The sequence below is a fragment of the Astyanax mexicanus genome, chromosome 1, assembly GCF_023375975.1.
Source record: "Astyanax mexicanus isolate ESR-SI-001 chromosome 1, AstMex3_surface, whole genome shotgun sequence".
Lineage (NCBI taxonomy): Eukaryota > Metazoa > Chordata > Actinopteri > Characiformes > Acestrorhamphidae > Astyanax > Astyanax mexicanus.
The window spans coordinates 16,195,277-16,218,095 of record NC_064408.1 but is presented as its reverse complement, the minus strand read 5'-3'; the positions used below and the strand labels follow the sequence as shown (position 1 = coordinate 16,218,095).

Genomic DNA, 22,819 nt, shown 5'->3' with positions numbered 1-22,819 from the left:
GTGAGACGTCACTTTGTTTTAATGGAATGGAATGAGTAAGAGCAACATAACTACCGTGTACTCACAGGAAATAGGCTGTAAAGTTTGCACAAAGACTGGAATTCTGTTGAAAAATCCTAATGATGCTCCAAGAAGTTCGTTAATTATCAGTTCACTGTCAAAACAGACAGCAAAGCAGAGCACCTGATAATAAAGCCCATCATTCAGCCACATGTCTTTATTTTCACTGACGCTCAGAGTGCTGTTTGAAGTCCTGTAAAACGCTGCAAACACAAAAGACACAATTAGAAGAGTCACCAACGGCTGAAGAGAGAAATTCAGGAAACTCTCTTAATCTACATTCTCCTTTCCTGTCTGTCTGTCTGTCTGTCTATCAGTCTGTCTGTCTGTTCCTGGTCTTTTTGTTCTCTGGAGATAGTTGTTTCCGTTGTGTGTCGGCAGCTGTTTGAAGGCGAGGAGCAGTATTGGGAGGGGCTGAGTGCAGGTGTCTCAGGGGGGATTTACAGGGCAGAAGGGCATGGACACGCGCGCGCACACACACACACACACACACACTCTATGAACTGGACAGTCTTTGTTGAGTCTCAGCAATCACTTATCCTATTCATTTATTTACTTATCCATCTATTCATTCATTTATACATCCATTCATCTGTCCATCCATCTATCACCTACCTATCCATTCATCCATCAGTTTTTATATTTATCCATCCACTCACGCATGTATCCACCCATCTTTCTATCGATCCATCCATCTATTTATTCATTCATCAGTTGTTAATTTCCATCTGTATATCAACTCACACATTCTTGTATCCCTCCCCTCATACATTCCTCCATCCAGCATTTTGTCCATCTATTAATGAATTTATCCATCCACTCACACATATATACACCCATTAATTCATCCATATGTACATCTATCTGTCTGTCTGTCTGTCTGTCTGTCCATTTTTATATGAATTAATTCAGTTTTCTTTTTTTCCACATATTGTACCCATTCATTTGTTCTTTCTTAATTTATTTTATTTAATCCATTATTATAAATTAATCAATTCACTATGCTAGGTTTGTTTATCTAACTTTACATGCATTCACTGATCCATTCATACTTTTGTCCATTTGTTCACATCATTCATTCATTCATTTATTCATTCATTCATTTGAAAGACCTTATTCATTTTTTCATGTTGAATGGAACTTGAAGTATGAAGGTAATGCATTTCACATGGAGCACAGTGTTTATGAATGAGAATAGAGGCTGGGCCCTAGTGTGTGTGTGTGTGCTTTATTATTTGTTTATTTGTTTATTGCTGATCTAACCCAGCAGCCTGTGAGTCATGCCTGTCCCAGTTCGTGTGTGTGTGTGTGTGTGTGTGTGTGTTTCCTCAGTCTGCTGTCTACATTCATAAAACAGAGAAAAGAAGAAGAGCAAAAACAAAGAGTAAAGCGAGAGATACCTGCAAGTATAGAGAAATAAGAAAAAAAAACTATAAATAAACACAAACCAGATACATCCATAATTATATGTCACATTGTGTCAGAAATGAAATAAGCAATTCCGTTTTTTAATTTGAGTTTATTTATTTGAGTTATTGTGTGATCACTTTTTAGTTATGTTAGTGTGATATATAAAGGTATATAAATGTATTTTTCATTATTAAAAACATATTATTGTTAATGTAGCCCTACTAAAAAGATATTAGTCATTGAAATATTTTAAGCTGGGTCCTAATATTTAATATTTGTCATGTGTGTGAGAATAATCACACACACACACACACACACACACACACACACACACACACACACAAATCATTCACGTTCTCAGAGTGCTGTTATGGAACACACACCTTTCTCTGCCTTGTTTGATGTGCAGGGACCTGAGAACTCTTCTCACTCAAGTCAAGTCAAGAGGCTTTTATTGTCATTACATCTGAGTACAGGTACACAGTGTAGTGAAATTACATTCCTCCGGAACCATGGTGCAACATAGAACCACAAGCAATAGACAACATAAAGTGCAGGAGTGACCACAGTGCAACATAAAATTATAAAATTATAACACTAAATAACAATAAATACAATAAATACAAAAGACGAGACAATTTAAAGACAGGACAGTGCAGTACCGATACGGTATAATAAAGTGTATAGTGGGGATAAGGTGCAGAGATGTGTGACATACTGTAACATATAGAACATAGAACATATATAATCACAAAAAATCACATAAAATCACTAAAGCAGATCAAGGACTACACACACACACACACACACACACACACACACACAAAGCACATATCCATTATAAAAGATGCTATAAAAGTGATGTATTGTTTGTAAAAATAAAGAGCTAAATGTTCATTATGTATTTAAATCACTGAAATCTTATTTAATATCTCTCATCCAGCTGCTGTGGGTGATTACTTACTGCCGTCTAGTGGAGAAGAACAGATAATGCACTATTTTGTAACCTGCTGTTGTTATATCATGTGTTTCCCACGTGTTCAGATCATTTTACATCATCTGCCCATACTGAGAGAACCTGCGAGAACATGGATATATGAAGACTGACAGTTTCAGCACATTGGCCACATATTCTGCATTAGCATAGCGAAGCTTTCAGTCAGAAATTCAGATGAACCAGCAGGTGGCACTGTGTGTCTCTGTATATTGATAATGAAAGCTGATTTACTATATGTGCAACAGTAACACACTGTTGTTGTAACTGTCCACACTATGGAGTGAATTTTGTGCCAAAAGTTTTACACAAAAAATAAAATCCTCAAAAAAAGTTCAAAAGCGAAAAAATATATAGCATATATATATATATATATATATATATATATATTTTTTTTTTTTTTTTATATATATTTAGGTATTTTATTATCCTTTGCAGTTATTTGAAAATCATTTCAGTTTGGATTTTACCAGTCTTTGCTTTTATTTTTGTGTTTTTGTGCATTTTCGGTGGATTTTTTATTTTATTTTTCTGTTAAAGACTTTTGCTTCTGAAATCTCTCGTTTGCTTCTGCTTTAGTTTTTTGCTTCAGAGTTTTGGCAGACTTTTCACAGGTGGGCGGGGCTTAGCAGAAGGCGTTCACCTTGAATTCCCATTGGTCAGCTGGTTCTGGCTGACTACTCTTACCCTGAACCCTGGCCTGAGACTGACCACGCCCAAAATTTAAACGGAAATAATTTTTAAATAACGGCAAAGGATAAAAGATAACCAAGTATATTTAAAAATATATATTTGCTTATATATTTTTTTCTCTTTTGAATTTGTAACATACAATTTGTCCTTTTATTATTATTATTTTTTTTTTTTTTACAATTTGTCATTTAGATTTTTTTTTTTTTTTTACATTTAACTTTTGGCACAAAATTACTCCATACCACACTCTATACCAGTGTTTTTAAACCCTGATCCTGAAGGCCTTCTGCATGCACTTTTTAGTATTTTACTGCTTCCAACACCCCTGATCCAAGTAATCAACTCATTACCAACTATTGTTAGAATAAAGTGGATGTGCTAATGTAGGAAATCTATTAAAACGTTCAGAACAGTGGACTCTCTGGACCAGAATTGACAAACACTGATCTAAACTGCATCATTTTATAGGTTTCCCAGTGTTTCTCAATCTTGGTCCTGGGGGGCACCCTGTTCTGCACATTTTAGTGGTTTCCCTGCTTTAACACATCCCCTCAAACCTTGCAGGCTTTTACACCTACCTTGTTTGGTCTGGACCTTTAGACTTTTTTATTTTTCTATGTGAAAGAGGCTGCAAACTAGAGTCCGGACCAAAAGACCAGAGCTTGGTTTGACCAAAAGAGGTGTTCTCAGTCTGGATCTACTGAACCATGATCCGGTTCATCTGCAGTGTGAAAGCACTGTTCTAGATGGTTCAGAATTTAGACCAATTACAGGAAGTTGAGTTAATCTTTAAACAAACCAGAGGAAAAAGGAACCGGTGTTGTGCCAAAATCCGACTCCCCTTGGTTGGCAGGTGTGTCACGCACAGAGTTGCCAGGTTTGCAGTTTTCCCGCCAGATTGGGCTTGTTTAAAAATCTAATCACGGATGAAAATTCAGAGTTTAGAAGGGGGAATGTTTTGGGCTATTTTGCCGCCAAAAACAAAAAAGTTGGTGTTGCCTTGAATGTTATGTCAGGCAAACAGGTAAAATTCGACTCTAAAAATAAATCTTCCTTGAAAGATTAATTATAATAAGATCCAGGAGAACAGAACGACATAAGGGACAGCATGAAAAGAGACAGAGAAAGAGAGAGAGAAAAAAGAGAAATTACAATGTATCCAGAAATCGCAAGACAATTAAAAAAAATTCAATAGGAGAGAAGAGAGTTCAGGAGGGGCAAGAACAGAAAAGAGTTAGTAAAAGTCATTTTTTTGTTAATCATGCTACTATTAAATGGTCTTAACTGGGATATAAAACTGTTATAAAATAACTATTAAAACACTAATATTATAATATTATTAATGACAAAGATAAATAGCAATACTGATAAAAAAATCCTAATAAACGAAATACTTGCCATTTGCATCAAACATGTGGCAGACAGATATTTTGGTCTAGTTTAATCTTCTGAAGGGCGGGTTTAAGACTGACTTTGGGCTGAATATTTTTGTTGAACCTGGCAACCCTGGTCTCGCAGCAGTATGAACACAAACGCTTAGACTGGGAATTCATTTATGGGAAACATATGATATATGATATAATAATGGTAGGTTACAAAATAGTGTATTATCTGCTCTTGTCCACTAGGTGGAACAGCAGCAGCAGTTTCATGTAAACGCTTTAGTGAGATTTATTGACTATTCTTAGTTTTAGAAACTTCAACATACAACAAATTACTTTAATTCGTTTTATTATGGGTATGTATGAGCTGAAGGTGATCAGATCAGTAAAATGATATACTAGCCTGATCTTTCAGCTTTATACACAGATATTGCCCAAAACTGTTTGCCAGTCTGTCTTTAGTACTAGTAAAAAGGTTGGACACACCTTAAATTCAGTGTATTTTCATTATTTTTAAATGTTCTACATTGTAGATAAATAGTAAACATATTATTATAATTATTTAGTAAACAAAAAGTGCTAAACAAACCGGAATATGCTGTATATTTTAGATTATACAAAGTAGCTCCTCTTGCTTAGTTTTGTACATCTTGGCTTGATTTTTTCAGTCAGTTTTATGAGGTAGAGTCACCTGCAGTGGCTTTCAGTTAACAGTTAATTTGAGTTATGTTCTAATCCAGATTATGGCAATAACTACTCAACTAAAAAAAAGAAAATAATGGCTTTAATAATGTCAGTCCATCAGAAAAGTTTCAAGAACTTTAGAAGTATTCTCAAGTGCAGTCGCAAAGACCATCAAAAACATTAAATTGAAACTGGCTCTTATCTGGACTGCCCCAGGAAAGGAAGACTAAGAGTTTCCTCAGTTGCACAATATAAGTTAATCAGAGTTACCAGCTTCAGAACCCTCAAGTTAACAGTGTCGCAGATAAGAGCACCTAAATGCTTCACAGAGTGTTTTGGTTTGTGCAACACTTTTAATGTCCTTTTTTCTGTCCCTTGTCAGCCTCCATGTTTTTTACCCTCCTTTGTTTGTTGTCCTAGTCATTTGCTCAGAGCACATGGCTCTCTGTGTCTCTTCATGTCTCCGCCCATGTCTTCAGTGCTCCCACCTGTGTTCATTTGTAGCTCCGCCTCCTCATTACCTGCACCCAGGTGTTTCCTGTTCCCTCCAAGTGTATTTAAGCTATTTAAGCAGTGTTTATTCTAGTAGTTCTGTAAGTTTATGTATCTTGTTTTAGGTTTAGTTTTGGTTTGTTTTCTTGTAAATAAATTACCCTGCGTTTATATCTGCCTCGCGACCTCCTTGCTGCAATCCCTGACACTGAAGTTACTACATGATTCCTTATGTGTTCCTTCATAGCTCTTATCACTTATGTATTCATTTACAATGTATAAAAATAAAAAAATAAAAAACTTTTGAATTGTCTCCCTTTAAAAGTAAAGAAGGGTTTATCTCTCTCCTGTGACACTGATGTTTTTCATTGGACAAAGAAGATATAAGAAAGCAGCAGTCAATAATCAGATGCCACCAAATACGTAATATGTTTTTTATATTTTGTTTTTATACATTTCCAGCTTACAGTTTAATATAAAAATGTATATAAACAAGAAAAAGAGTAAAACAGTGAACAGAAATCCATAAAAATGAAATGCTTAGATTTTGGCTTTAATGTAGATGTAGATTGAATGCATTGGTATTAATGTGTATAGATATAAGTTTATCATGATCTCCTGATCCTAGCTGCATTATGGAATAGTAGTATAAAATGTTGTAAAAAATCATTTTAGTATAAAAGAGAAAGAATAAAATAAGGTGTGTTTGGTAAAATCTGGTATAAAACATGAGTAAAATCAATGTAAACAGATTAAGAGGTCTTCACCTGAATTTCCCTTTGAATGATGGTCTGATCTTGATATATGATTGTATAGCACTATGGAATATATGTGATGTTATATATGTTGATGGTTATAAACAGTTCAATACAGGCTTTTATAGCCACTATCAAGGCAGCGTGTGGTAAAAGCAAGCATCTAATAGTCAGCATACAGGCATCTCTTCTGATGCTCTATGCAGCGTTAAAGACTCCATGGAAGCCGTATGGAATGTTGACAGGCACTTCGGCTCTTCCCATCTCCTCGAATGTTTTAGCATCCAACACTAAGAGGAATGTGCTGTTATCCTGAAAAAAAAGCACAGCACATTATAAATTAATCAATTAAAAGAGTTCCAGAAGTTCAAAGTTCAAAGTTCAAGTTCAAAGTTCAAAGCAGGTGTAACAGTAAAAAAGAACCAAAAATTGTTTTACTCAGTTCCTTGCCATACCCAACAGGGGGCGTCAGAACATATAGAACCACATACTGCTCTGAGAAAAAAAAGAGACCACTTAAAAATGATGAGTTTCTCTGATTTTACCAAATTGAAAACCTCTAGAATGTAATAAAGAGGAAGATGGATGATCACAAGCCATCAAACCAAGCTAAACTGCTTGAATTTATTTTTGCACCATGAGGGGCATAAAGTTATCCAAAAGCAGCGTGTAAGACTGGTGGAGGAGAACATGCCAAGATGCATAAAAATGTGATTAAAACCCAGGATTAATCCACCAAATATTGATTTCTGAACTTGTTTTCTTTGCATTATTTGAGGTCTGAAAGCTCTGAATCTTTTTTTGTTATTTCAGACATTTTTCATTTTCTGCAAATAAATGCTGTAAATTATAATATTTTTATTTGGAATTTGGGAGAAATGCTGTCTGTAGTTTATAGAATAAAACAACAATGTTCTTTTTACTCAAACATATACCTATAAATAGCAAAATCAGAGAAACTGATTCAGAAACTGAAGTGGTCTCTTAATTTCTTTCCAGAGCTGTATACAGAACTGCACACCCAGAACAGAAACAGGACCCTTTTTAACACAGGTGTCAAAAGAATTTACATTCATTACTGAGATAGAAGTATGAATACTAGGGTTTAAAATAAGTAAGTTAAAGTATCAATTCAAGCTTTTTACTCCCCCCAGTAAAAGTATAAAAGTACTGCTTTCAAAACTACTTTAAATATTAAAGTATAAAAGTAAAAGTAATGTAAGAGGAAAAAAATGCCATTAAGGACAAAAGCTTAGGCCACGGCACAAGGTCCTATAGTGCACCACCTCCCCTCCCCTAAACACATTTTTCTATAAAAGCCATAACGACTATAATTTTATATTAAAACGTTAATATTTTAAAAATATAAAAAATGGGAACATTGGTGAAATGATTAATAAAAATTTAGAAGTGCCACGTCTTGATTTATCTTGCTGTACCTCAGTTGGTGTGAGGACAACTGAAAGGATGACTCCATCGTCCTCTTCCTCTGCTTCAGGTGAAGGCACGAACACAGGTTCAGATGGATAGAAACCTGGCTGATGCCACGCCTGTCAATCAAACACAGATTAAGAATTATAATTATGGAAAATCGAACAGAATTCTGGTCTGTTCAGAAACTAGCTTAACTGCTGTTTTACCCTCCAATTTTACTACACCTCTATTAACCTGCTCAACTACAGTTCCCAAAATCCACCACATCATGATGTCACTGTCACACTATTCACCTCCACCTCACCTGAATACTGATCAACTTCACCTGTTCCCAATCACCACTGTGTGTAAAAATACCTGTTTAGATTGTGTCTCACTTTGCAAATTATTGCCAACTCTCCAGGTTGTGTACTGAGCATTTCTGTGTGATTCATAGTGTGTTGTTCTTGCCTTGTTGTTTTGTTTCTTCCACTTCCACTGTTTTGTTTTCATGGTTTGTCTCTTCTTTTACAAATGTCTGCTACGGTTGCCTTCATGTGTGTGTGCTCTTTTAAACATTCATTATATCTTATCATTAGTCCTTATGTATAACAGATATTTATCATAGCTTCAGAAAGGAGAATAATGCTGTAGACTTTTTTTTATCCAGAAATGAATAATATTCAAGCAACACATTTTAACCTTTTAACACACATCTTAACATTTTATCCAGGCTTACTGAGGCCAGTTATCCTGCCTGATTGAGAAGCATGAGCTGACCTTGAGTTTTTTATTATTCAGGTCCATCTTGATCAGCGAATCTCCCACTAGATGGCGGAAGCCACAGCCATAGAAGTAGCGGTACGGCTTTGTGTTGTATTTGCTGTAGTAAATTTGGGGAAACTCCAATCCACCGTATTCAAGCAGGTCCTCATCATGGAGATCCTCAGATGTGCAGAACACCTGTAAAATAAGGTAGAATTTTAAAGTGATTTAATAAAATAATCCAAGAATCAAGTGACGTTGCAATTAAGTAAGAAATCAACTGTGATAAAGGTGATTCACCTATGTTCATAAAAAGTGTGTTCATCACATTTAAGGCCCTTTCACAGAGTCTGAGTTTAACCGATGAGAACAATGCACCAATCAGAGCTGAACAACAGAGCTCTATCATCCTGGTTGTGGATGAAAAATTAGCATGAAGGGAGCATCAGATGAGAAAACATAAACAATTGAGTAATATACTGACTTTAAAATGTTAAATTAACAAAAGAGTTAAATATATATATATATATATATATATATATATATATATATATATATATATATATATATATATAAAACGTAGCTATATTATATGCCTCTTCATCAAAAAGAAGAAAGCAGAGAGGACAATGAGCATATAGACTGAAAGAATGAACATTTTTGAGAGTTATGAAGTTTACAGTCTCCATAACAGGGCATAGAAGGAAACAAATCATATTAGACTTGAGTTCCTAACTTGTGATTATCAATGGTTAAAAAACATTTTTTCCCACAAATTAAAGGACTACAGCTTAAAAGACTTTTATTTGGCAACGCCCACTGTCTTCGGAGTCTGTCACACATCGTATGTGACATAGATGGTGGAAAACAACCCAAGAAGTTAAACCAGATGAACTAAAGATTATGTGCTTTTCCTGGTCGGGGTGATAAATTCTGCACAATACTGCAAGATGACTGGATCTTAAAACTGTTGCTTTTCCAACAATATGGGCTCATAAAGAAGTTAAAGAGAGGTGTTCAAGAGCCTCAGTGGTCATGGAAGTAAACATAGTAAGTGCAATTATCTAGCCCATTTTCACTGGCATTAATTAGCCCTGCAAGTTAATTATTTGGCTAATTACACACCATGCTCAGAGCCATCCTCCCCTGCAGTCGGAGAAGCGGACTTGCAAAGCTTGGTGGTTTCTAGTAGTTTCTAGGTAACTAGTTCAGGTCATTGGCTTATGGAGATTTGTAGAGTTGTTTATAAATTTAACTTTCACAATCCAAACTATACTAGCTAGCAGGTGTCTTTAATAGCTCCCTGCAAAGTTTTGAACCTTTGTTCTTTATTTTTTTAATTTTATTTCTAATGTCTCCCCAATTTATCACAGCCAATTACCCAACCCACTCACTAGGACCCCTGCTATCACTAGTAGTGCCCCAACACACCAGGAGGGTGAAGACTAGCACATGCTTCCTCCGATACATGTGAAGTCAGCCACCGCTTCTTTTCGAGCTGCTGCTGATGCAGCATTGCCGAGCAGCATCACAGCGTGCTTGGAGGAAAGCGCAGCGACTCAGTTCTGATGCATCAGCTCACAGACGCCCTGTGCTGTGGACATCATCCTTTAGTGATGTGGGTAGAGAGCTCCATCTACCCACCTGGAGGGAGCAGGGCCAATTTTGCTCCCTCTGAGCGCCAGCAGCTTGATGGTAAAGCTGCATGAGCGGGGGTTCGAACCCGCCCACAGTGGCAGCGCTTTAGACTGCTGGACCACTCTGTGCCCCCTAACATTTGTTATTTACTTAGTTAACGTTAGTTAGTTAACATAGGTTAGATGCCTGGCCATTATGTATTATGTGTATTATGTATTATTCTCTACAGTGTCCCACACAATCACTGCAGATTCGTCTTTCTTGTTTTCATGCTAGAACATATCACTGCAGACATAATCTGCAGGGTACTGTACCTTTTCACTGCTGTGGCAGACAGCGGTGGCGGAGCTGTTGGGCCGTGTGTTGAGATTCTGCTGCAGTGGGGTCTCATTAGTGATGTTGAGAGGCAGGACATAGCGGCGAGGAAACGCCCTGCCCATGCTGTTATACACCTGAGAAACACATAATAGCTCTAATATTAACAGCACTAATTTTAAAAAAAGAATATCCATGTAGTAACACAGATACAGTTTTTATAAAAACAATGAAACTACTGGTGATTTATTCAATGTTACAAACTCATTACAGTAGTACAGCTTATGTACCGTATTTTTTGCTCTATAAGGCGGACTTATAATCCTTTAATTTTCCCAGAAATCATCAGTGCATTAATGCATTAGTGTACTAACTCTACCATTCAGGTTGTAAGAAGCAATAAAGCCACTCCGCTAAAGTACAACGTTATACAGGAGTTTCAGTTTGTCGATTTTTTCAGCACATAGACTGGAGCAGTATTAGCATTAGCCGCTAACCGTGCTAAGCTTCAGAGGTGAGTATTGTCAGCCTGCTGCTCCTGATGTTCCTGCTCCTGCTGCTAACACCAGCTAGCACTGCTAGAGCAGCATTAGCATTAGCCTCTAACCACGCTAAGCACCATGCTAAGCACTAGCTCTTTTGCTGTTCAGAGGTGAGTATTATCAGACTGTAGCCTGCTGCAAACTCTGCTGGACTCAGTGTAGTGCTAGCGGCATTAGTCACTAACCGTGGCTAGTGCTAGCGGTTAGCTGCTAATGCTAATTTGGAAATCTAAGCTTACTGTAAATAAACATAAGCACTTTATGTACCCAAAAAAACAGATTAGTTGTGTAGATTAACATCCAGCGCTATTTGACTGTAAATGTTTTTTTTTTTTTTGTAAAGAATTAGAGTTTTGTTTACTTGACATAGCTAAGCTTTATACTATCCAGCAGTGAGACCTGTTGAATTAGAAGATAAACATGGCAACACCCCTGTTCCTTACTAGAGTCACATAGTGTGCCTTATGGTCCAAAAAATACGGTAATTATATGTGTCTCAACTTCAGTTTTAACTCACGTAATACAGATGTATTACAGATGTAGAGGAAAATTAGCAGCAGTTTTTATTGCATGTAACTACAGAGTTATTAGAGACATTTAATATAGAATAGAACCAAATTCCTCACGGCATTCTGTGATTTAAAAAGGAAACATACGCAACACTTTATTACGGTTAAATCCTGCCCCTAAGAGTTTCACAACATATATTACAATTCCTATTGTGCAATGTATTATTAGAATATGCAGCAGTGCCCAGAAGGCAGGAAAGAAAGAAAGAAAGAAGAGTGACTGATGATGAAATGATTTTAAGGGAAAACAGACAGAGATTTAATAATCTTACCTCATCCAGGGCTTCTCCAGTCTTGCGTAAGTTCTGAATGAGGTAGGTGTTGATGGCCTTGCCATCGTCTGAGCCGCACAGATCCATCATGAGGAAGCCGTCCTCCTCAAAGGCATTGATCTGGTGGAAGGTGGACAGCGGCGTGGTGTGGTACTTCACTGGACTCACCTAAAAAAGCAAAGAAAGCTTTGTAATGGGGACATGAGTATGTTACTTCGACTTGGACTTGCTCCTGGTTTTCCCTCTACAGTCAGAAAATCTAATTTGTGCTTTGAGCCGAGCCTAACGGACACATTGTACACATGCATTTCTGGACAAGCTAGGAGATTGTCACACCTTAGCCCATGTCTGTCTTGTGTTTTGTCTTTTTTTGTTCTTGTCCTGGCTCCTGCCCTCTTCAAGCACACGGCCCTGGGTTGTTATTGTCTTGTCCTCAAAACTCAAAATAAATTTGTTTTCAACCTCTCATGCTGTGATTCTGCTGAACAGTCTAAAATAAGATAAGAATATGTCTTTGATTAAATCCTTTTTTTAGTCATATCTGATGTACACGTGTGCATGGCACCATCTTGTGGCAGGTTTAGGCAGGTATCTTTCTTTTTCACTTAGGCCTAATAGTGTGACTCTTTTGAGTGTATGGAAAATATCTTAATTGCTACTCCAGACTGCATCTTGCGAACTGCATTTTGCAACTTTAGAGAAGCCGGGATGATGCTAATGAGAACTGCTTAACACTGTGAAACCCAAGCCATATCTGCATAAAATCTGGTAATATGTCCACCTGCTTCTTTCACTTCTGTGTTTGTTTATCAGCTTGTCCAGCAATGCATGTGAAAAGCATGCCCTAGTAGGTAGTAGGAGTTACACATCCTCATGGAAGTGAAGCCCCAGAGCAGTAAGTACTAGGTGTGTCAGGATTCTCCAAATCCTCGATTCGATTTTATTTCCGATTTTAGGGTCACAATTCGATTCGATTCTCGATTTTCTTTTTTCTTTTTTTTACAGCAGAGAGGCCTATGCCAGTTTTAGATTAGTCAGTCATCGGATTTAATCCATCAAATTTACAATATCTTATTTTAAAAGGTGGGCTTTTTTTGATAGCAGCAGTGTGCAATATTAAAACAGCAAAATAACAAAATAAATAATAAAAAATACAGGAAAAGTCATGTACAAAATAATAGAACAAATAGAGCCTTAACAAACTGAACTCTATCCTACTATAACAGTTAAACATGAAAAATAAGACTTTAAAACTTTTTCGGTCCCTTTTTTCTTTAACAAAGATATATTATTAACTTTATCTGAGAGAAAGATGCTTCTTAAGGTACCAAAACTTTTAACATATTTGAGGCTAGACAAAACAACTGTTATTTTTATATTTTCAAGTTTTTCTTTAAGGAGATGAGAATGTCCACATTCTCTGGAGAAAGGGCTGCTCTTTGAGCAGTCACAATGTCCACAGTGTGCTGCGCCATTTGTGTAGCTTAGAGGGAGGGATCGTCGCTCCTCTTTTTGTCTTCAAGGCTCGAGACCATGACATAATTTTGATCGATTTCGATTAAATATCGAAATCATGACACCCCTAGTAAGTACCATGTCTCCATAATGCTTCTTTTAATAGTGTTTAATCATAAAGTAAACAGAGAAATAACCCTAATCCATGACACACAAGAAAATTGATCCCTCACAGAATTGTAACACAGACTGAATACCGAATATAGTGTTTTATCCATGGCCCCATTCAATCCCCCTGAGGTCTGTAAGTGCTTCATTGTTACCTCGCCGGTGTGTTTGTTGACCAGGTGGAAGACAGTCTCTTGTTTAGGGTCCCAGTAGACGCCGTTGCTAACATTTTTGTTCCTCAGCCGAGCCGTTGCTATTTTAAACAGGTCCATCTTCACGGATTGCTCAATGATCACCACATAGTTCTCTGACATGGCTGCCGGGAACAAACCAGAATGTTACAGCATCTATCCAAAAACTAGCTTCAAAGAGGGCAAATGTAGATCTTTAGAAAATAATATGATACCACGACTTGGCTGGATTTTCTCAGTCAGATTTATGAGGTAGAGTCACCTGGAACGTTCAGCTTTCAGTTAACAGCTGTGCTGAACTTGTCAAGAGTTAATTACTTGAATTTCTTGTCTCTTAATGTGTTTGAGAGCATCAGTTGTAAAGTAGTGAAGAGGTAGAGTTACAGGTATACAGTGAATAGCTCTATTTGAGGAATGTTCTAATCCAGATTATGTCAAGAATAGAAATAGAATAGTTGATTATGTCAACTAAGAATAGAAAAAAAATACTTTATATAAAAAAAGCAGGTCAGTTTATCAGAAAATGACAAGAACTTTGAAAGTATCCTCAAAAGCAGTTGCAAAGACCATCAAAAACTTTATGATATAATTGGCTTTCATCATGAGTACCAAAGAAAAGGAAGTGCAAAGGGAAGTTCCCCTGTTGCACAGGATAAATTCATCAGAGTTACCAGCCTCAGAAACCACATAGCATGACAGATAAGATTACCTAAGTGCTTTACAGAGTATTTTGGTTTATTTAACACTTCTAAGTTACTACATGATTTCTTAATCATGTTGCTTCATAGTCTGGATGACTTCACTATTCATTTACAGAGTAGGAAAAAAAATAAAACACTTGAAACATAGAATTTTTTATTTTAAAGCTCTAAATGAAATGAGCAGGTACTGTTTTTACTTTTAGACATGTAAATAAAGTGATATACTACAATTACTATTTTTCAGCTCTATATTTTTTTTAAAAACACAAAAAATAGACATTAATTGATAGTGCGCCTTATAATAAAATGTGCTTTATAGTACGTAAATTATGATACTTTTCATGAATTCAACTTTTATTATTATATTTTATTATTGTTGATGAAAACTCCTGATTAAATGGATGATAAATGTCTTATTCAGTGTAAGATCGGGAGTGGTAATGCAGTGTTGTTACCGAAGCTGTGGTAGTAGGAAGGTCTGGCTTTGTCAGTAGGGATGACGGAGCACAGCACCTTGGCCCCCTGCAGCGTGTCCGTGTTGCCGTCCTTTTCTGGAGGCACGCTAATGATGTTGTACAAAGCTCCTATTGAACACAAAGCAGAGCCACTGAAGCCTCTGTATACTCAGAGGAATGTGCTGTACAGTCACAGCATGGTGACACAGTAGCTTCCTGGGAATGTGTACAGATGTGAATGGGAGTGTATTTGGGTTAGCATTAGCATCTCACCCTTTCTGCCATACGAGTTCCCCATGTTGTAGGCTGTACCATCTGGGTCAAAGTGGGGGTGAGCAGTGGCACCATTGACTGCAATGAACTTGCTCCAGTCCACCTTTAACGAGCAGATTAACAAAATATTTAGCTGCGTGACTTTTACTTGTATTACTTTTAATACTTTTAAATAGAAAAGAATAAACTGCTTAAATGCAGTAGAGAAGTTACTTATTGTAGAGTAAATAGCTTATTATTATTAATATTGAAGTTAGACAGATTTCTGTGCCTTCTCTTTTGTTTCCAGATTGTCTGGGTCGACTTTATGCATGAAGTTGGTCTCTGTGCTGACGTAGTAGTCGCCCTTGTATTTGACGAAGTTCACGCTGGCATTGTCTGTAGGCTCTGTGAAGAGAGAAGAAGAAAGCATAAAGGAATTAGCCAAACACTACAAATATTCTATCCACTTATTGTGTTGTAATATGTTTGGATAGATATACCGGGGGTGGACAATGAAACTGAAACACCTGGTTTTAGACCACAATAATTTATTATCCTGACGGACAGTTCTGGTGGAGTTGAGGTTCACATTGAATTCTGCCGTGATTTGATCAGCCGTGGTTTTATGTCTTTTTTGGATACAATCCGGGTTAGCACCCGAACATCCCTTTCAGACAGCTTCCTCTTGCGTCCACAGTTAATCCTGTTGGATGTGGTTGGTCCTTCTTGGTGGTATGCTGACATTACCCTGGATACTGTGGCTCTTGATGCATCACAAAGACTTGCTGTCTTGGTTACAGATGCTCCAGCAAGACGTGCACCAACAATTTGTCCTCTTTTGAACTCTGGTATGTATCCCATAATGTTGTGTGCATTGCAATATTTTGAGCAGAACTGTGATCTTACCCTGCTAATTGAAGCTTCACACTCTGCTCTTACTGGTGCAATGTGCACTTAATGAAGATTGGCCACCAGGCTGCTCCAATTTAGCCATGAAACCTCCCACACTAAAATCACAGTTGTTTCAGTTTCATTGTCCAACACCTGTATATTTGCCATTTTTATTCATAGTCTATCGTATTTTTTTGCACTATAAGTAGCACTTTAAATCCTTTAATTGTCCCAAAGATCATCAGTGCGTCTTATAATTCAGTGTGTCTTATGTGTGAATTTTACCAGTCAGACACATACGGTACACTTAATCACCTCCATTGCTAACAAAAAAAAAAACAAAAAAACATGTTTTTGGAGAGTTTCAAAAATAAATAAGAAATTGTGGTCGGGGGGATGGGGTGGTCTGAAGGTTCCTGTAGCGTAATATAGGTTTTTATGTTTAAAAGGTTTATATGTGGAGTTTAAAACCTTAACCCTCTCATGCATGAATTATAATAAACTCAGTCAGGATTTTTTTTCTAAGTGTTTTCATACATCCTTAGGGATGTAAAACAAGGTTTGAAAAAAATATATATTCTATCTTTATTCGATAAAGAAATATTTATCTGTCCACTCAAGTGTACTTCATGCATTTTTTGTTGTAAAAAAAACACAAATGTAATTCAGTTATACAGTTGTAATATGGTATTCTGTTGGAATAGTGGAACTGAGGAGGATATTGTGACACAAGAAAATGTCTCTGAACCGTAGAACCTTATAGAATCTTGATTGTGACTGGTATTATCATACTGTATTCTTGTCAAGTCTCTGAACTGTTAAGTGAGCATATTCTCTTATAGTATTTTATAGCATGTATCATATTTCCTGTCAAATCATGCTTGTTGCTAATTTCTGAGACTATTTTCTATGATGGTTGCCAAAGCATACAGGGCACAAAGCTACAAGACACTGCATGCAGATGTACTTGGTTCTTCGTGTGCTGGCATTTTATACTTTCTTGAGCTGGGGCCAGTGGTTTCCAGGGGCATACTGGATATTGTGGTGCCCTTAGTTTCAACAGCCTCATCTCCTTCATCTCCGTTCCTCAGCCTCAACTCCCTCAGTAACATTTCCAGACTCACCTTCACTATCACTGCTTGACCCTACTTCTCTGCTTGCAACTGTCTGTACTGGCAGACATTCCTCAATTAAAGAAGTTGATTTACAGCCAAAACATTAAACAATATGAATTATTTTAAAAACAACACTGGAAGTAATTGACATTGCATAAAAGTTGAAAAATAGCTAATGATGCATGATGTACAATTAAGTGGACAGATGATTAATCTACAATTCCCTCAAATATAAAATCAAAATTTCGAAAATCTTTACATAATATGTCACCTTAGATGTTACTTGATGTAATTATATTTTTTTTACCTGCGGTGATATAATTTTATAAAAGGTAGAAACAAAAATAGCCAAGGTGTTTGGTGGTTTTCCCTGTCTGCCGGCCATCTTGATTTCATTGACTTCTTTTTCCCATTACAATGACCAACCAATGGGTTTTTCTTGTATAGGATGATGCAATAGCTTCCACTACAGTGGACTATATGCAGCAGTGCCCAAAATTGCAAGCATATTTAAAGAAAAAAAAAATTTAAACAGCTGTACACTGTAGTGACCTCTATGCATGAAAGGGTTAATAAATTGTCTGCAGTTACTGCTATGTTTTAAGGAAAATTATAACACAGTTAGTTCCGACCCTCAAATTTGATTGGCTGAGAGGCGTTCTATGAGTGCCGTTATCAGCCGATAATGCACTATAACTGAAGCTCTCCATGTATTACTCCGCAACATACAGGTGACCTAGCAACGATGCAGCGCGTACAAACCAAATCATTAAACACTAATGTGGTATAATCGCAATAATACACTCGAGGTCCGTGCTATAACGTGCCAATATGACACGTTATAGCACGAACCTCGAGTGTATTTATTGCTTAAGTGTCAGTATAAAAACTAGCATTGTATATGATATAATTATTTTGAGGGTAATAAGCCTGGTGATGGATGGGTACATGAATAGAATCTAAGCCAAAAAAAAACAAATAAAGGTGAACTAGTTCATGTTTGAAACATTTTTTTAACAGAACTATGCATGTGAACTAGTTCATTTTAAAAGACTTTAAATGACATTGACTGAGGCACTGAGTGCTGAGGCACCAGTTAAAAGAAAAGTGTAAATTTTAGTGGTCAGGGCTTTAATCTCTATAAATCTAGATCTCTCTCTGCTTTAGCTGATTAAAGCATTACTGTACCACACTAAACTGTTTTAGCAATAATACAGCAGCTTTATGCAACAGAACAATGCACATTAGGCTAAAACACACTGGAGTATTCGTGCATAGTGACACGTAGCCTGCACAAGGAGCAGCACAACACATGCTGAGGAACACAAGGGAGGAAAAGATTTCAGAAGGAAATACTTCACCTCCTCCCTCCCTCTCCATGTGAGCATTATGCAAGATTCATGGTACTGCTCCAAAACCCAGACACAAATAGCTGCCTCTGGGTGGACTGTGACTTGTGCAGAATTCCAAGGCCATCGCAGCCCATCAATTTTATATTTGGCTTAATTTGATACTGGAAGCTAGGGGGAAGAGGAGGGTGCAATGTTGTCTGACACGCAGGTATAGAGAGAATAAGGGTTTAAATAGAGCTGAGTAGGAAGAGTCAAGGGCGTGAATTGTGGGCGTGAATCTCCCAAAATTATTTATATTCATGACTTCACTTTTCTAATATTTCTGATACACTCAGATGTTGAAATTGGGAGCTAAACTTAGAGGTTTGGGTTGGAGTTTAGGGCAGCTTTGCAGTGGAATCCATGAAGCTGAAGCCCCACAAATATTGCTAAAAAGATGCCAGATGTTTGTCTGCTGAAAAGAATGTAAAAGCATTCTTATGCACCCATGGTAGACATGGGATGGTCAGCATCCAAGGAGCTGGACCATGTGGTCAGGCAGTCCTTGGCGCGAGGCAGAGGAGGCTACAAGGATCCTAAAAGAGCTGAAAAGTAAAGCCCTGAAAAGGGCTGTAAACCATTGAAAATTTGGCTGATGACTCGATTTCAGCGATTGCATTGTGAGTGCAGTGGAGCTGGAGATATCTGATGCCTTTAAGAACAGAATTTTCACTGATACTAACTATTATTTCATCAGACTGTGGAATCTGAATCTTGAAGGGCCTTTCTAATTTTATTTTAAATTTTTAAATTTCAAGTTTTCTACCCAATTTATATGGCCAATTGCTAGCCGTGTAAGGGTACGGGTATTCTTTGCAAACTGTCACGGTACGGGGATCACGGTACGGTTCGCGCAAACGCACGCAGAATACACGGTACAGACTGTCTGTAGGAGACTTGTGGGACCAATGAACGTAATGCGAGTGCACTGTGATGGTACTCGGAAATGTTACATCAGCAGCAGTTTGAAAATAGATGGTGGCTGACTTCATATGTATCGGAGGAGGCATGTGCTAGTCTTTACACTCCTGGTGTTGGGGAATTACTAGTGATGGGGGAGTCCTCGTTAGTGGGTTGGGTAATTGGCCATGTAAATTTCCTTCGGGATAAATAAAGTATCTATCTATCTATCTATCTATCTATCTATCTATCTATCTATCTATCTATCTATCTATCTATCTATCTATCTATCTATCTATCTATCTATCTATCTATCTATCTATCTATCTATCTATCTAAATTGGGAAAAAATGGGATAGACATTAGAAATAGAATTGTAGAAAAGCAAAACATTTACATTTTAATTTATTTCCTCTTTTTTGAATGAAAATGGTACAAATTGAGAAGTGCTTAGTGAGAGCACTGCATTCTTTAATGCTTGACCTTTGGTATTGCTATAATTAACTGCACGTGGCTTCAATCTGGATTGAATCAAATTATGCTAGATGAAGTGAGCTATCTAATCAGTTCATTCCTGCATGGAATGTGTTCTCAGATGTGTATTTACCAAAGCAATATTCTCCTTTTAAAAACAAATGCACTTTTTTTTTTCAGAATTTTTGCAATAAAACAGCCATTTTCATTCTTTCAAAGATGACCAGCTTTACAACATGCTGTGCTCTGGGTGGCTTTAATACCAGAGCACCTTAGGAACCACCTTAGATCCAATCTGTTTCTTCTTTTGAGAACTGTTTCATGCTAATTTAACAGCTGCAGTTTTAAAGCTAAGCATATTTAGGCAGGTATTCTTTACATTATAGGTATTCTTAGTTCAGCAACAGCGCACTGATTTTTGTTTAATGAGTGCAAGGACAACAGTTTATTAGTTATATTGTAAATACATTATAACTATTATGTAAATTATGTACATGGTAAAGTTACACTCCATCATACTCACTCATCATCTCAAAGCGGGACAGGAAGCGCTGGAATAAGTTCTTGCAGGGGTCAGGAAAAGACATTGTGCCAAACTCAGACACCATGATGCGATTCTTCTCACTGTTCAGGTTGTAGGAGTCACTGCGGAGGAACCGGCTCCTGTAGGTCACCTGACCATCCATGATCTCAAATCTGTGCATCAGAGCCATCCCATCAAACCAGTGGTTAAAACTAAGGAAAGAAAATAAACAGTGGCATTACTGTCCGTAGGCAGATTGTCATAGATAGTAATTAAGAATTACACTTCCTGACTGTAGCAAAAAATGTATGAACTTTTGTCAAATAGCCCACCTCCATTCACCCCCAGCATTCAGAAATACAGAGCTTTTAGCGAATGCTCCCAACAGGCTTACAATGCTAGAGATAGGGGCCTAGCATTGCCCATACAAAGAAATTACTATTTTTACACCTTTAACAAGGTTTAGCAGTGGAACACACTGCAAATGTAATTATTAGGAAATTAATTCCAGCTAAATATGAAATGAAATATCTCTATAATATTCATGCATTTCAACAAAAATAATTTTGCAGTCTGTTCGTCTATCTTATCTATTCATTGGTTTGTTTGTCATTTCAAGTCAAGTCATGTCAAGTCAAGAGGCTTTTATTGTCATTACATCTGAGTACAGGTACACAGTGTGATGAAATTACGTTCCTCCGGAACCATGGTGCAACATGGAACAACAAGCAATAGACAACATAAAGTGCAGGAGTGACGACAGTGCAACATAAAATTATAAAATTGTAACACTAAATAACAATAAATACAATAAATACAAAAGACGAGACAATTTAAAGACAGGACTGTGCAGTACCGATACGGTATAATAAGTGCATAGTGAGGAGAAGGTGCCGAGATGTGTGACATTCTGTAACATATAGAACATATATACAGTTGTGGTCAAAAGTTTACATACACTTGTAAAAAAACATAATGTTATGGCTGTCTTGAGTTTTCAATAAGTTCTACAACTCTTATTTTTCTGTGATAGAGTGATCGGAACACATACATGTTTGTCACAAAAAACAGTCATAAAATTTGGTTCTTTCATAAATTTATTATGGGTCTGCTGAAAATGTCACCAAATCTGCTGGGTCAAAAATATACATACAGCAACAAAATTTGTCAATTTTGGTGATGTAGCGAGTTGTGTCAATCAAATTAGCTTCATGTCATGGCCTCTTCACTTCTTGTAAGTGATTCTGATTGACTACAGCTGTTGACTTCTCATGAGCCCATTTAAATAGGGCTCATTTGACCCAGTGATTAGACTCAGCTACAAAAGCTACAATGGGAAAGTCAAAGGAACTCAGTGTGGATCTGAAAAAGCGAATTATTGACTTGAACAAGTCAGGGAAGTCACTTGGAGCCATTTCAAAGCAGCTACAGGTCCCAAGAGCAACTGTGCAGACAATTATACGCAAGTATAAAGTGCATGGAACAGTTGTGTCACTGCCACGATCAGGAAGAAAACGCAAGCTATCACATGCTGCCGAGAGGAGATTGGTCAGGATGGTCAAGAGTCAACCAAGAATCACCAAGAAGCAGGTCTGCAAGGATTTGGAAGCTGATGGAACACAGGTGTCAGTCTCCACAGTCAAGCGTGTTTTACATCGCCATGGACCGAGAGGCTGCCGTGCAAGAAAGAAGCCCTTGCTCCAGAAAAGGCACCTTAAGACTCGGCTGAAGATTGCTGCTGATCACATGGACAAAGATAAAACCTTCTGGAGGAAAGTTCTCTGGTCAGACGAAACAAAAATTGAGCTGTTTGGCCACAACACCCAGCAATATGTTTGGAGGAGAAAAGGTGAGGCCTTTAATCCCAGGAACACCATGCCTACTGTCAAGCATGGTGGTGGTAGTATTATGCTCTGGGGATGTTTTGCTGCCAGTGGAACTGGTTCTTTGCAGAAAGTAAATGGGATAATGAAGAAGGAGGATTACCTCCAAATTCTGCAGGAAAACTTAAAACCATCAGCCCGAAGGTTGGGTCTTGGGCGCAGTTGGGTGTTCCAACAAGACAATGACCCAAAACACACATCAAAAGTGGTAAAGGAATGGCTAAACCAGGCTAGAATTAAGGTTTTAGAATGGCCTTCCCAAAGTCCTGACTTAAACCCCATTGAGAACATGTGGACAGTGCTAAAGAAACGGGTTCATGCAAGAAAACCATCACATTTAGCTGAACTGCACCAATTCTGTCAAGAAGAGTGGTCAAACATTCGACCTGAAGCTTGCCAGGAGCTTGTGGATGGCTACCAAAAGCGCCTAGTT

The 22,819-nt window shown here is 37.4% G+C and overlaps 1 protein-coding gene across 3 annotated transcripts in view; it reads right to left on the bottom strand.

Moving 5' to 3' along the window:
• Positions 1–6,135: 6,135 nt before the first annotated feature.
• Positions 6,136–22,819, bottom strand: part of bco2a (beta-carotene oxygenase 2a) — a 34,741-nt gene continuing 18,057 nt past the window's right edge. For all 3 annotated transcript variants that reach the window (XM_022667651.2, XM_022667650.2, XM_022667652.2), the window contains exons 5-14: positions 20,504–20,715; positions 15,499–15,614; positions 15,228–15,330; positions 14,955–15,083; positions 13,763–13,923; positions 11,985–12,152; positions 10,601–10,738; positions 8,664–8,846; positions 7,910–8,020; positions 6,136–6,782 (exon numbers count right to left, since the gene is read on the bottom strand). In XM_022667651.2, coding sequence (XP_022523372.2) covers positions 6,669–6,782; positions 7,910–8,020; positions 8,664–8,846; positions 10,601–10,738; positions 11,985–12,152; positions 13,763–13,923; positions 14,955–15,083; positions 15,228–15,330; positions 15,499–15,614; positions 20,504–20,715 — 1,435 coding nt within the window. In that variant the 3' untranslated portion in view covers positions 6,136–6,668. The remainder of the gene's footprint in view (positions 6,783–7,909; positions 8,021–8,663; positions 8,847–10,600; positions 10,739–11,984; positions 12,153–13,762; positions 13,924–14,954; positions 15,084–15,227; positions 15,331–15,498; positions 15,615–20,503; positions 20,716–22,819) is intronic.